This window comes from Stegostoma tigrinum, chromosome 16, assembly GCF_030684315.1.
Source record: "Stegostoma tigrinum isolate sSteTig4 chromosome 16, sSteTig4.hap1, whole genome shotgun sequence".
NCBI classification, from domain to species: domain Eukaryota; kingdom Metazoa; phylum Chordata; class Chondrichthyes; order Orectolobiformes; family Stegostomatidae; genus Stegostoma; species Stegostoma tigrinum.
Window position 1 is genome coordinate 21,546,997 of NC_081369.1, and position 16,495 is coordinate 21,563,491.

The window sequence follows — 16,495 nt, forward strand, 5'->3', positions numbered from 1 at the left end:
TAAAATTGAATGAAACTTACCATAAAACCAAGATACACCAATGGCTTCTATTAATACTCCAAATAGGATTGCTGTCCCTGCAGCAAATTGATCTAGTAGCGTGAGCACGTAAATCCCACCCTATAAAATGTTAAACAAGTACAATTCTTATGTTATATATTTGATGTTTTCATTGGATTGTTCTTGATAACAAATGATAAAAATTATAAATCCCAAAATCAAACCATTCTGACAATATCCAGGATTATGCTGAAAAGTTAACATCAAAAATCCTGCAATTCACTGTCTGCAATCTGTACTATCCTGGAGCAGTGGCTAGTTCTTTGTAATGGGGTGATCAACAATTTTTTTTTGAACTGCAAATATACATATTGAGTTCCTAAATATTAGTAGTAGCAATATGCACTTCCCTTCCACAGGATTAAATCATTGGCATTCCACGGAAGTGATTTGTTATAATTGATTTGTATGACTAATGTGTGATTTATTTAGCTTTATTATTGTACAGGTGAGCCATATTATGTAACGGTATTCCAATGAATGCGGACCTGTAATGGTCCACTAATCTGTAACAAAACACAGAAGTGGCCCCAGCATTTACAATCTTTTCATATTCAGCCAGAAAACCCATGGTATGAAATTATCTTATCTCAGGGAACGAAATGGAATGTTGTTGAAGATTATAGTACTAAGATTTGCATCAAGTAGGAAGTTTGTTTTCTTTTGTAAAAAAAAATATGCTGGTCACTATATTAACTCCGGTACTGAAGGTAAAGTCTTCATAGCCTCATCAGACAGTTACAGATCAGACCAGACCCCTCAAAATATTTCAAGAAGATAACTCAGACCCTAATTTTTCTTACTTTAAAGGTAGATGTGAAGTGCTGTTTTCCAGACATAAAGCGACTGGTCAAACTACTTGACACAAGTAATACACTATTTATTTAAACACAATAGTTAAAATGCAAACAAGAATTTAGAACAACTTAACTACTGGAAAACATAACTGAATAATAGATACAGTACCTATTACTAATTAACTGTTCCAACGCAGGGTGGTTTGATATTAGTAGGCTGATGGGTCGGCACAACATCATGGGCCAAAGGGCCTGTGCTGTGCTGCACTGTTCCATGTTCTATGTTATATAGAAAACAGTGACATCCCATAAGCACACCCTTTGGGAAAAAGGCAAATTCTGACACAGATTCTTACATGCAGTTCTCTAAGCCAGGAGGAAAAAACATCAAGAGAAGGTTCAGAGAGAATAGCAGCTTGGAATCTTTCACTGACAGTTCCAACTCTTTTTAGGCTCCAAAGGCTTCACAAGCTGTGTTATTAAGTCATCTTCAGTACCCAGTTAGGCCTTACAACCTCTCCCCCAAAAAAAGTACAAAATAACCTTTTAAAGTGACAGCATCGACACAAGACCTTAGGTCTGCTTTCTCATCATAGAGAGATGACTGGTGGTGGTTCAACCCAAGGGGTCTCCATGCCTCAGGTGAGGGGGCAGCTCAAGAAGTTTGGGGAGGGGATGATTCCTACGTGGTGACCTTAACCAGTGTTGGTGCTGTTGGCATCACTGCATTGTAACCCAGCTAGCCAGACAACTGAGTTAACCAGCCCCAGTACTAATATGGACACCAGATATTGACAGAAGAATGCTGTATCTGCACCAATGCTCCAGGAAATCTCTCAGGTCCTCTGCTTCTCATTCTTTCCATTTTATACCAAGTCATTATCAGTCCATATGAAACAATATACCAAGTGGCGCTCAAACTTCCAGAACAAAAAGTGCTCAAAGTTCATTTAAAATGTTGGCTTACTCAGCCTTGTTGCATCAGAATGTAACAAAGGGTGAATGGTATTTGCATAAAACGTCAGCTGTTTCCCTTCATACAGCTATCCATCCCACCAGCGACTGCTACTTCCCTCTGTCTCAATGTGAAAAGAAATTATTTTCAAAAATGAAGGTAGTTAACTCATAACTTTGTGAGAGCTTCCAGGGTCAGGAACCCTCCCCAACATGCTTCCTGGACACCCACAATATTTGGACATTTCCCCTCCCCAAGATTGTAAACATTACATGGATTTAAGATGGCACTGACACCTGGTGACTCTGCGAATGCTCTACAGCAGATCTTATTCTCAAATTTTTAACAACTGTTCTGCACTTTTAAACAGCAATTCTTTCTTGCTTCTGTGCACGTCCTGTGCAGCTGTAACCTTGAATGCCTCATTTTGTCTAAACACCCTGTGATCTGCATGTACTTTAAGCAAAACAAAACATTTCAATGTACTTAGGGTACATGTGACAACAATAAATCAAATCAGAAATAGTAGGAACTGCAGATGTCAGAGAATCCGAAATAACAAGGTGTAGAGCTGGATGAACACAGCAGGCCAAGCAGCATCAGAGGAGCAGGAGGCTGACGTTTCAGGCCTAGACCCTTCTTCAGAAATCAGGGAAGAGAAGTGGGTTCTGAAGTAAATAGGGAGGAGGGGGTGGATAGAAGATGGATAGAAGAGAAGATAGGCGGAGAGGAGATAGACAGGTCAAAGAGTTGGGGATGGAGCCAGTAAAGGTGAATGTAGTGGTGGGGAGTGAGAGAGGAGATAAGTCAGTTCAGGGAGGATGGACAGGTCAAAGGAGCGGGATAAGGTTAGGAGGTACGAGGTGGGGGTGGGGCTTGAGGTGGGAGGAGGGTATAGGTGGGAGGAAAGAGAGGTTAGGGAGGCGGGAACAAGCGGGGCTGGTTTTGGGAATGTGGTAGGGGGAGGGGAGATTTTGAAGCTTGTGAAGTCCTCATTGATACCATTGGTCTACAGGGTTGCCGAGCGGAATATGAGTTGCTGTTCCTGCAACCTTTGGGTAGCATCGTTGTGGCACTGCAGGAGGCCCAGGATGGACATGTCGTCTGAGGAGTGGGAGGGGGAGTTGAAATGGTTCATGACTGAGAGGTGCAGTTGTTTAGTGTGAACCGACTGTAGTGTTCTGCAAAACGGTCCCCAAACCTCTGCTTGGTTTCCCCAACGTACAGGAGGCCACAATGGGAACAGAGGATGCAATATACCACATTAGCAGATGTGCAGGTGAACATCTGCTTGATGTAGAAAGTCTTCTTGGGGTCGAGAATGGGAGTGAGGAGGGAGACGTAGGGGCAGGTGTAGCACTTCCTGCGGTTGCAGGGAAAAGTGCCGGGTGTGGTGGGGCTGGAGGGGAGTGTGGAGAGAACAAGGGAGTCACGGAGGGAGTGGTCCCTCCGGAAAGCAGATAAAGGGTGGGGAGGGAAAAATGTCTTTGGTGGTGGGGTTGGATTGCAGATGGCAGAAGTGTTGGAGGATGATGCATTGGATCCAGAGGTTGGTGGGGTGATACGTGAGGATGAGGGGGATTCTGTTTTGGTTATTATTGCAGGGGGGGCGGTGTGAGGGATGAGTTGCGGGAAATGTGGGAGACACAGTCGGGGCGTTCTCGACCACTGATGGGGGGAATGTTGTGGTCCTTGAATAATGAGGACATCTGAGATGCATGGGAGTGGGATGCCTCCTCCTGGGAGCAGTTGCGGTGGAGGCGAAGGAATTGGGAATAAGAAATATCATTTTTGCAAGAAGGTGGGTGGGAGGATATGTACTCTCAGTAGCTGTGGGAGTTGGTGAGCTTGAAATGGATATTGGTTTCTAGGTTGTTGCCAGAGTTGGAGACAGAGAGGTCCAGGAAGGAGAGAGAGAAGGAGAATTCTCCAAGAGAACTTAACATTGGGATGGAAGGTGTTGGTGAAGTGGATGAACTGTTCGAGCTCCTCATGAGAGCATGAGGAGGTGCCGATACAGTCATCAATGTAACAGAGGAAGAGGTGGGGTTTGGGGCCGGCGTAGGTGCAAAAGAGGGATTGTTCCATTGTCTCAGCCTGTTCCTGCCCCACCGAACATATCTCCACCTATCTTGACTCCATTTTCTCCCCCTTGCTCCAGGAACTCCCGACCTACGTCCGTGACACCACCCACACCCTCACCTCCTCCAGAACTTCCAATTCCTCGGTCCCCAACATTTCATTTTTACCATGGACGTCCAGTCCCTATACACCTGTATTCCTCAGGCAGATGGCCTGAAGGCCCTCCGCTTCTTCCTGTCCTGCAGGCCCGACCAGTCCCCCTCCATTGACACCCTCATCCACTTAGCCGAACTCATCCTCACCCTTAACAACTCTTTCAATTCCTCCCACTTCCTACAGACAAAGGGGGTGGCCATGGGTACCCACATGGGCCCAAGCTATGCCTGCCTCTTTGTACGTTACGTGGAACAATCCCTCTTCCATACCTGCACCGGCCCTAAACCCCACTTCTTCCTCCGTTACATTGACGACTGTATCAGCACCGCCTCGTGCTCAAACAGTTCATCCACTTCACTGACAACTTCCGTCCAAACCGTACGTTCATCTGGACCATCTCTGATACCTCTCTATCCTTCATGGACCTCTCTGTCTCCATCTCTGGCAACAACCTAGAAAACGATATCCATTTCAACCCCACCAACTCCCACAGCTACCGAGAATACACCTCCTCCCACCCACCTTCCTGCAAAAATTCCATCCCCTATTCCCAATTCCTTCACCTCCACCGTATCTGCTCCCAGGATGAGGCATTCCACTCCCGTGCATCTCAGATGTCCTCGTTTTTCAAGGGCCACAACTTCTCCCTCTCAGTGATCGAGAATGCCCTCAACTGTGCCTCCTGCACTTCCTGCAACTCATCTGTCACACCCCATCCCTGCAATAAAAACCAAAACAGAATCCGCCTCGTCCTCACATACCACCCCAACAACCTGCGGGTCCAACGCATCATCCTCCAACACTTGCACCATCTGTAATCCGACCCCACCACCAAAGACAATTTTCCCTCCCCACCCTTATCTGCTTTCCAGGGGGACCACTCTCTCCGCAACTCCCTTGTCCGTTCCACAGTCTCCCCCAGCACTTTTTCCCCTGCAACCGCAGGAAGTGCTGCACCTGCCCCTATACCACCTCCCTCATCCCCATCCCAGGGCTCAAGCAGATGTTCACCTGCACATCTGCCAATGTGGTATACTGCATCCACTGTTCCCGTTGTGACCTCCTTTACATTGGGGAAACTTAGTGGCGACTTGGGGACCCCTTTGCAGAATGCCGGCGCTCGGTTGGAACTAAACAACTGCACCTCCCAGTCGTGAACCATTTTAACTCCCCCTCTCATTCCTCAGACGACATGTCCATCCTGGGCATCCTGCAGCACCACAACAATGCCACCTGAAGGTTGTAGGAACAGCAACTCATATTCCGGTCGGGAGCCCTGCAGCCCAGTGGTATCAATGTGGGCTTCACAAGCTTCAAAATCTCCCCTCCCCCTCTTGCATTCCAAAATCAGCCCAGCTCATCCCCGCTCAACTGTCCTTCCTCCCACCTATCCCCTCCTCCCAGCTCAAGCCCCACCCCCATCTCCTGCCTCCTAACCTCATCCTGCCCTTGACTTGTCTGCCCTCCCGACCTCCCCACCTACACTCACCTTTACTGGCTCCATCCCCACCTCTTTGACTTGTCTATCTCCTCTCCACTTATCTTCTCCTCTGTTCATCTTCTATCTGCCTCCCCTCTCTCCCTATTTATTTCAGAACCTCCTCTCCCTCCCCCATTTCTGAAGAGGAGTCTCGGCCCGAAACGTCAGCTTTCCTGCTCCTCAGATGCTGCTTGGCCTACTGTGTTCATCCAGCTTCACATCTTGATACCTCAATAAATCAAATCATTTGCTCAGTGACTGGATGAAAATCATTAGGTAACAAAAATTAGCGCAATTAATAGATTTTAAACTGTCTGTAATCTTCAACAGATGCATAATAGAAATATAAGAATTGTAAGTTGTGTACTTATTGCTAATGTTGAAAATCAGCATGTGCTTGGTACATAATTTGCTTCAAATAGATCTCAACTATAAATACAGTAGCTCAAGATAAACTGAAAATATTCTTCAATAACTCACTTTGATCAAATTTCCAACGGATGCCAACACCAGTTCAAAGTAATTAAGAAATTAATGTTTGTTAAACAAACACTTTATTGCAGTTTAGGAATGTCTGACTTATGAGACACCTGGAGTGTTAGATCATACAATTGCATCTCTTGTTAGTATTTTAAGATATAATTTGGCTTCTTGTTAGAGGCCAACTTTTTTGTTTGTTTAGTTAAACAATTAATATTTTAAATTCACTATTAGCAATTATAAATGTATGTCTAGAAAATAAACATTTAAAAGGGCCTATGTGAGTTATCCCAAGATAGCAAGAACTGCAGATGCTGGAGTCAGATAACGCAGTGTGGAGCTGAAGCAGGCCAGGCAGCAAAGGAGCAGGAAAGTTGATGTTTCGGCTTAGGACCCTTCTTTGGAAATGGAGAGGCAAAGGGAGCTGGGAAATAAATAGAAAGGAGTGGTGGGGCTGAAGAAGGTAAGTGGAATGGTGATAGGTGAGTGCAGATACGGAGTGGTGGGAATGGGAGATGTGGATAGATGTGTGGGCAGATGAATAGGTTGTATCAGGTCAAGGAGGGAGGGTTGGACATGGGATGAGGCTGGGGGGAGGGCGCAGAGATTTTAAAACTGGTAAATTCTGCATTTAGGCTGTAGCGACCCGAGGCAGAATATGAGGTGTTGCTCCTTCAGTTTGCAGGTGGTATCATTGTTACTTTGGAGGTGGCCTAGGATAGACATGTCACCCAGGGAGGGGGAGGGCGAGGTGGGGGGGTTTGTGACCAGAAGGTGTTGTCATTTGTCTTCCACTCTCAAACATTGCAGATGTCCTCATATTTCAAGGAACGTAACTTCCTCCTTCCGGTGATCAAAAAACGCCCTCATCCGAATCTCTTGCATTTCCCACACTTCTGCCCTCACACCCCCTCCCCCCAACTGAAGTAAAGACAGAATCCCCCTTGTCCTCACATATCACCTCACCAACCTCTGCATCCAGTGTATTATTCTCTGCCACTTCTGCCATCTACAGTCCGACCCCACGACCAAAGAGATATTCCCCTCCTCAACCCCATCTGTCTTTTGTCGGGACCGCTCACTCCACAACACCCTCGTCCACTCCACACTCCCCACTAACCCCACTATACCTTTCCATGCAACTGCAGGAGGTGTTTCACCCGCCCCCACACCCACCCCCTTACCAGGCATAAAACAAACCTTCCACATCAGACAGAAGTTCACCTGTACATCCTCCAACATGCGCTATTGTATCCGCTGCTGTCAATGTGGCCTCCTCTACATTGGTGAGACCAAGTGTTGACTCGGAGACTGTTTTGTAGAGCATCTGTGCTCTGTGCTGAACAAATGGCACCTTCCAGTAGCCAACCATCTTAACTCCCCCTCCGTGGGTGACATGTCCAACATGGGCCTCCTCCAGTGTCACAATGACACCACCTGCAAACTGGAGGAGCAACACCTCATATTCCACCTCAGAAGCCTACAGCTCAATGGCCTAAACATGGAATTCACCGGTTTTACAAAGTCCCCACCCCCGGACTCATCCTATGTCTAACCCTCCCTCTCATCTCTGCCTCCTTGACCTGACACAACCTGTCCATCTTCTCTCCCACCTATGTGCCCCACCCATCCCACTGGCCAACGCTCACCACTGCCTGCTTGCACTCACCTATCGCCATACCACCTACCTTCCGCAGCCCTACCCCTCCTCTCTTTATTTATTTCACAGCTCCCTTCCCCCTCCCCCATTTCTGAAGAAGGGTCCTGGCCTGAAACATCAACTTTCCTGCTCCTCTGATGCTGCCTGGCCCGCTGTGTTCCTCCAGCTCCACACTGTGTTGTGTAATGTGAGTTATCCCATTATTTTTAAAAATGTGTTTTACCATCCTCATTCTTCCCAAGCACAGTTTGCTTAATTTAGTATTTGTCAATTCAGTCAATTAGATAGTTAAGTCTCCAACTCTTTATTCCTAAAGTCATTTGGAGTGGCAGGCATAATGTTGCAGCCTGTTGTGTCAAGGGTATGGGCGGGAAGTGAAAGTGTTTTAGCTGTAGTCTGTTCAGCTTGTCCACATTGTAAACAGAAGTCCTGGCAAACCTTGTGAAACTCTTGCTGGACATTCCCTCGAGGTTACTTCCAATTGGCAGCTGTACCTTCAGCAGAAGCCACAAGTTCATACACAATGTTTCCATTGATCTTTCATTGCAACTTGAAAACTCAAAAGGAAATTCCGATTGTAGTTTTCCAAAATATTTGAGTTTTACTTGTTTTAATTCACTTAAAATTTTACTTTTGTCAATCATACTTGATGGATTAAAGATAGAAAAATCACGATATTAGCAATCGTATCACCAATGTCAATTTCTTCTTCCCGACACCAAATCAAGATGCAAACTCATTTTCCCCAACATTTAAAATTTGTTGAATTCCTTACTTCATTCGGTCCTTGCTTTTCCCTACAATCTTAAGCCTTGAGCATCTAAATTCAGTATAATCTGCCATGAACTTCCAGATTTGTTTCACCTATTTTAAACTTCTCAACTCTGATAAGAAGTCACTCAATGGGCCTTAACTCTCTACTTTGATAGAAACCAGGGGCAGCAGAAGTTGAACCAATGCCTCCTCATAGGACAGATCTGCCAGCCCTGGCCTCAGTCGACTGAACCTCAACCCTGCCTCCTCCACGACAAGTGTATCCTTTATTAGATAGGGAGCTTAAAAACTGTACATTAGCTGCAATTTCACCAATGCCCTGTATCACTGCAGCGAGGCATCTGCACTCCTGAACTCTCATTCTCCTGCAATGAGGGCCAATATACCTATTTGCCTTCCTAATGCATCTGCCTGCCTACTTTCATTGGCTGGTGTACAAGGACACCCAGATTTTTTGGGGCATCCACACTTCCCAATATATCTTCAGTTGAATAATACTCTTCCTTTCTATTTTTCATGCCAAAATGTGTAACTATACATTTGCCCACTCATTCAACTGGCCTAAGTAAGCTTGAAGCATCCTTGCATCCTTCTTACAATGTACATTATCAAAAAGAGTTTTGTTTTCTCAGTAAAATTGGAAATGCTGCATTTGGTTTCCCCACCCATAGAAATCATATTCCACAGAAGGGGGGCATTTGGCCCATCTTGTCCATGCTAATGGACATCCACATGTCCTTTCTCATCCCATCTTCACAAACAGCCCATAGCCCAGCAGATTACAGCACTTAAGGTGCAGATCCTGTAAGAGTGTAAGGGATCTACCCTTGTCTTCACTCACCTTTTTGTCTTTATTTATAAGAGGATTTAAATTTAGCTTTTGATTCCTGTTATTTTATTCTCAATCTATTGCCCCCATTCTGATCAGACTTCTGGTCCTATTTTGAGTTTTAAAATTCTCCCAATCCTCAGGCTTGCTGCTTTCTCTATGTCTTCTCATTGGATGTAATATCACCCCTAATTTCGTTCGTAAGCTATGTTTGGGTCACTTCTCATCTTTTTTTTCAGATAGGAATGAGTAATTGTTCTAATTCATGCAAATAGTCTTTAAAAATGAACCACTGTCCATCCACCATCAACCACTTTAGTAAGGTTCCCCAATCCACCCTTGCTAATTTGCCCCTCATATCCTTAGATTCAGGACCCCAGCTTTGGACCTGACTATTTCACTCTCTGTCTCAGTGAAGAATTCTACCATATTACCTTTCTGCCTTTTGTTTCGATCCTCCTTTTCCTTTCTCTCTCTCCCTGCTCAGGTTCCCAACCTCTGCCACGCTAGGTAAACCTTCTTGACAACACGAGTAAACCATCTTGTTTGCACTGGTCCCAAAGTCCCAGGAATCTGCCTCCCTCACTTCCACACCATTTCTCCAAACATGTATTCAGTTGTTATATCCTGTCACTTTTAATCTCACTAGCACATGGCACTGGTAGTTGCCCTGCAGTTCCTTGAGGTCCTATTTGTTAAAGTTCTAACTCTCCTAGCTCCCTATATTCTGCTTGTAGGACCATGTCCCCTTTTATTTTTAAACCTATATCTTTGGTACTGATATGTACCATGTTCAGCGGCTGTTCACCCTCTCCCCTCTGAAATATCCTTGACCCCAGCATCAGGAAGGTGACAAACCATATTGGAGTCTCTCTTGCAGCCACTGAAATGCCTGTGTTCGTTACTATTGAAACGCCTATCACTATAAACCTGCCATTCCTTTCCCTCCCCTGTTGTGCCACCCATAGTACCTGCCTTCCTCTGCTTTGCCTGGTGGTCAAACATTCTCTTTCTACCTGGTCAGTCTTCATGTCCATTACAGGTAGGGTGTTGTTAATGATAAGCTGTGACTCAGTTGTGCTTCAGTGCAGAGAGATCTGGGTGTCCTTATACATGAATCACACTGAGCTAGTATGTAGGTACAGTCGGAAATAAGGAAGGCAGATGGATTTACAGTATTTATTGCAAGAGGACTAGAATATAACAGCAAAGAAATGTTGTTGCAACTGCACAAGGCATTAGTGAAACTGCAACTGGTGTATTGCATACAATTTTGATCCCCTTACTTGAGGAGGAATGTAGTTGTATTTGAGGCAGTTCATACATTAATTACAGAGATGTGGGGCTGGGTCTTATGAAGAGAGATGAGCAGTGGCGGCAGTCTGGAGTTTAGTAGACTGAAAGAAGATCTAATTAAGGCACATAAGATGCTAAAGGGGATTGACAGTGTCATCATTTCCTCATATGGAGCAATCTAAAAAGAGAGATCATTGTTTTTGGATAAGGGATAACAGATTTAAAATAGATTAGGAGATTTTTTTTCGTCTGGGAAGGATCATGAATCTACAGAATTCACTACCTCAATGTCCCAGCATTCACTGTATTCTGAGTAAATTTAAGGAGTAGATTAACAGATTTTTAATTAGTAACGGGTTGAAGGATTACAAAGTGTGGGCAAGAAAGTAGAGTTGAGCCCGAGATGAGATCTGCCATGTTCACATCAAATGGCAGAGCAGGCTGGAAGGGCTGAATTGCATAACCCTGCTCCTAGTCCTTATTCTCTCTCTCTCTCTCTCGCTCACTCTGAAGGCTGTGGGTTCAAATCCCACCGCAGGATTTCCACACAAAATCTAGACTGACACTATTGGAATACTGAAGGCAGGATGGACTGTCAGAGTTGCAATCTTTCAGATAAAATATTAAAATCAAGACTCTGTCTTTAAAAAAAAACGACAAGGCACAATTTCGAAGAACAACATGAGAGTTAACCCTAGGGTCTTGACCAATCTTTTTCTATCAATCAACATCACAAAGATTGATTATCCAGTTATTCTCACGTTGCTGCTCATGGGAGCTTGCTGTCTACAAATTACTGCCATGTGTCCTATATTTCACCAGTGAGTGCATTTCAAAAATACTTTCTTAGCTGTAAGTCATTTTCTGGCATCCTCAGGACATGGAAGTAACGCAGTTTGAAGCTATCTGCAACCAATGACTATACAGATGTCAACCATATCCAATACAGCAAATGTTTTATTAAGTGGCACCCATGGGACCAGGAGAGTGCTAATTGATATAATAATCCAGATAATCAAAAGGTCCACATAATAATGCAACTCTACCTTAAATAAAACTTACTGGCAGACAACCTTCTCACTTGTGCCACCAACCGTCTGCTCAGACATTGCAGTATTTGAGGAGAAAGCAATGTGAAATTAAATCGACTGTTGATATGTCATGTGGTGATTTGATTGAATGAGTATATTTAAATTGAGGCGAATAATTTTTTTTAAACTATAAGAATTAGAGAGGATAATGCAGTAAACTTCATAATATTTGAGGTATATAATTTTTGCTGGTTCATGTGGTTTCTGGTAAAGTAAAGTTTGCTTATTACAACTAGAAACTGTTGTTGATCTGTTAATTCTAGATTTTAGATTCTTTGTTGGCACGTTCCTCTGAAAGAAGATTCCCAACTTCTTCTTCCCATTGTTCTTCCTTCCTGCTGTAAGCCAACTGCTGGCAAGACAATTGCTGCAACTTGATGATATGGCTGCTTTTAACACTTGTCCACACCCTCCCATTGACAACACCCCAGGTTGGGAAAGGTCAGGTGGTAAAAGTAACACAACAAAAGTTACAGCATCTATCATCCTGTTCATAATGACATCTTGGTAACTACATTGAAGCAGAGGTTGACCCCACCCTATCCACCCCACTCGCCCAAATAACTAAAACCAAAAACACCTTGAGAAGCTCACCTTGCTTCATAATCTGTTAAAGGAAGTGTGAAAAAAGTGGTATAACCTGCCTCTCACCGCACACTCTGTTACAAAGGGGTGGTTAAATGAAATGAACTCCTGACAGCCACCCTATAATCAACAAGTAACAATTTATTTATCTAATTTGAACAGCTAACAAATGAACAGAACTATCAACAAACTGAACAATCCTCTCCCTCTTAACTACTAACTATTCCTGAAGAAAACAAGATTCAAATGTAATGCTATTTCAATAAGTACACGTTTCACATATACAAAGCAAATTAATAAAAAAAATCTTAAAATTCAGTCTCTTAAAATTACAGCCAGGAAATGTCTTCTGGAGTATTTATTGCCTTCTCTGCTGATCTTTAATCAGGAACACCTTTCTCCATTGAATTCTGCTGTCAGGAATATTAGCCAAGGAGTGCTGCTGTGCTTTAGTGACATGATGGTTTTCTGAAAGCTTACAGAATTCTGTGGGAGCCAGTGGTTTACTCGAGGACAGCTGGCTGTTAAATCTAACATGACAGTCGCTCTCATCAATTTTCAAATACAATCTTCTTTTATAGCCTAGATGACCTAACAATTTCTTGCAATAGGATTGGTCCTACATTTTCAAAACCATCAAATTTAAATTTAACTTTTTTGTCCGTAAGTGCCTGGTTTAAATGAATTCACTGATATACAAACTGGTTGCCTTTATAACAAAACAAGACAACAGACCGGCTTACTAACCATGCAGCCTTTTGATATAAATCTTTCAATTTCAGTTACTCCCTGTGCCTGCTGCTGCTCGCAGACAGTTTTTAAATCTCCAAGCCTAGAAAAGGCACATCATCTTTTAAAGAGACCATGTACTCTTTATCGCCATAATTTTACAAACAAATTCTAATGCACTGCCTTCTGATCCACAAGTACCATACCTAACTTCGTAACACTTCTCCCTTTAAGAAATAAAGAACCATCATGATGAAAAGAGAGTTTCATTTTTTGTCTAAAATTTAACGCCATTATTACTAGATCCATAGATCATTAATCTAGAGATGCACATTTCATTCTAATTCTATATTCATATGGAACATTGAACACTACCATTTCTATCTTGTATACACATCCTCCTTTTAAAGCAGCGATGACACAATAACATTTTCATGATCCGCAATCTGTATATTAAATGCTTCTAACATAAGACTCTAATGAAATAGTCTGGTGTTCCTAACTTTTAAATCTTTCCAAAAATATCAAGTGGTTGTGATCAGTGTACATAACTGTCCCTAATACATTGTTTGCAACATAAACATTAAGATTCTGTAAGGCCAGAATCAACTCTAACTCTTTTTCAATGTTTGAACCTTTTCTCTGGTGGATATTGAGTTTCTTTGAAAAAAATCAATTGGCCTTTCGATGCCACAATCATCCTCCTGTAACATCACAGCTCTGACCCCTACATTGCTTGCATCAAAAGTGACTTTAAACCGTTTTAAGAAATTTGGTGTGGCTAAAACTGGTGTAGTGGTTAACGCAGCTTTTAAATTCTTAAATGTTTCCTGGCATTGTTCTGTGCACTGGAATTTCATGTTCTTCTTTAACCAATCCATCAGCAGTACCACCACACTACTACAGTTTGGTTCAAAGTTCCTGTAAAATCCGCTCAGTCCCAAAAATGCACTATGTGATCTGTCCATGAGTAGCTAAAGATCACTAAGTTATTGAGATAAACAGCACAATTAGTCAATCCTGCCACATCTCTGTTCATAAGTCTTTGAAATGTGGCTGGTGTGTTCTTCACTCCCACCTTTGATCCTGGAACAGACACTTGTTCAATCACACCCACTATCACTTCCTCAGTCTTGATTGAACTTTCCAGCCTTACTTTACACAGGGGGAATGCTAAATCTCTCTCCATTTATTCCACAGATTATCACTCTCACAGGTAACATTTCAGAAGGAATGCAAATACTTTCATTTCTTAATATTAGAGGTTGACCAGCTTGCGTAACTCAATATTGTAACTTGTTTAGCTCCTTCTCATGTTCTATTTGAGTAAACCTTACCCACAGAGGTGAAAGTCTTTGAAGCGATCAGGCGGTATCTTACTATCCAGCCCAAGTTCAGGCTGTGCACTCTCCTGCAGCTACTTGACTTCTCTTGGGATTTCCTTCACTACCTCAACTAATCCCACTGGTTTAGCCTCTTTTACTACATTGTTCTTCCCAGTGCCTCTCTTAATCCTCCAGGACTGTTTCTGTGTATCCCCTTCTATTACAGTGGAAACACCTGAGGCCTTTCATCTCTTTTTCACCCTCTTGGGTTTTTTTCTTAACATGTGGTAAACTGTTCCTAGTGTGATCTACTTTTTGCTTTACATTGAAGGATCTCCCTTTGTCCCAATTTCTATACCTCTTGGAATGAAATTGCTCTCAGAAGCTAGGCTTTGATTTACACACTAATGTGTATTCATTCACCATCTCTGCAGCTCTTCTCGCTGTTTGAACTTTCCATTCCTCCACATGAGTTCTTATCATTTCCGGAAATGAGTTTTTGAACTCCTATAGCAGAATAATCTCTCTAAAATCCTCATATGTCTTTTCTATCTTTAATGCTTCCACCCATCTATTGAAGTTGCTATGTTTAATTCTTTTAAACTCGACATAAGTCTGACCTGATTCCTTCCTTATATATCTGAACCATTGTCTGTGTGTGTCTGGTACCAATTCATAGGCACTCAAGTAGCCTGTTTCACTTCCTCATTCTCTCGACACCTCCCCTGACAGGGCTGCAAACACCTCACTAGCCCTGTCTACCAACTTGGTCTGAATCAACATTACCCACACAGTATCTGGCCAGTTCGTCTGGTTAGCCAATTTTTTAAAGGAAATTGAAAAGGCTTCTACATTTTTTAAATTGTTTTCTTGGTAATGGCTTGACATATTTGTATATATCCCTACCAGTCTTTGGCTATACTGGGTCTGCTCATCACCACTCTCCTCCTCACTAAGTCTATCTTCTACCTTCATCTCCATCATTTTAAGTCGGCTATCCTGTTTAATTTGTCACTTTCGAAATTCAGATTCTCATTCTTTTTCTTTTTGTCTTTCCTCTGCTTGTAATCATAATTCAACCTGTTTCAATTCCCCTTCATTTTCTAACTCATTAACTTATTTGCACCTTAGTCTTTTCTAACTCCACTGTACTTGCCTGTTTCTCTGGTATACCTAAATGCCTGACTAACCCCCTCACAAATTCCTCTTGTCACCAGTTAAACCTAATTCTAGCTTGTTTGCTAAACCTAAAAATGTATCCTTCCTCTATCTTTCTTGGCAAAGTTAAACAAATGTTCCACTTCTCACCTAAGTTGTATTTAAAGATCTAGGACACTAATCCCCAAGTCCGTTCAAATCTGTACAAATCCATTCAGATCCCAAACACGAACTGGCCAGATGCTGGACTCGAGCACCCAATCTGTTATAAAGCAGAAGTTGATGACCGCCAACCCCCATCCCCACCACTGCATTGATAAAACCAAAAACACCTAGAGAAGCTCACTTCACTTCAAAATCTGTTAAAGAAAGTGTGAAAAGTGGTATGACGTGCCTTTTACCTCGCACACTGTTATAAAGGGGAGGTTAAATGAAATGAGCTCCTGACAGTTACTTTATCTAACTTCAACGTGAACTAATTAACAGAAGTACTAACAACCCAAACAATCCCCCCCCCCTTAACTACTGTTCCAGATGATGACCCATCAATTTCTTACAATAGGATTGGTCCTAGGTTGTGAAAACCACCAGATTTAATTTTAATTGTTTTTTTTAGTCCTTAAGTGCCTAAATATGAATTGGCTGACATTCAGCCTTAATAACAAAAGACGACTACTGCCTGGGTTGCTAACTCACACAGCCTTTTAATACAAATGTTTCAATGTCAGGAACTCTCTGTGCCTGCTGTTGCTCGCAGACATTTTTTTAAAACTCCAAGCCTAGAAAAAGCACATCATCTTTTGAAAGGACCATTCACTCTTCCCCCTTATCATTTTATCAGCAAATTCTAATGTCCTGCCTTCTAATCCACAAGTACTCTATCCAACTTTGCAACAGTAAACAGCTGCAAGAGCGCTGATGAGACACACTGGGCTATTTTATTATGGAAAGGGAACTGGAGCAAATCATTTCTCAATCTTTAAATGTACTTACAGAGGGAAGCACTACAAGAATGCACCTAACTCCACAACATTTCTG

The 16,495-nt window shown here is 42.8% G+C and overlaps 1 protein-coding gene across 4 annotated transcripts in view; it reads right to left on the minus strand.

Moving 5' to 3' along the window:
• Positions 1–16,495, minus strand: part of slc6a2 (solute carrier family 6 member 2) — a 166,832-nt gene that overhangs the window by 26,050 nt on the left and 124,287 nt on the right. For all 4 annotated transcript variants that reach the window (XM_048546354.2, XM_048546357.2, XM_048546356.2 and 1 more), the window contains exon 10: positions 21–120. In XM_048546354.2, coding sequence (XP_048402311.1) covers positions 21–120 — 100 coding nt within the window. The remainder of the gene's footprint in view (positions 1–20; positions 121–16,495) is intronic.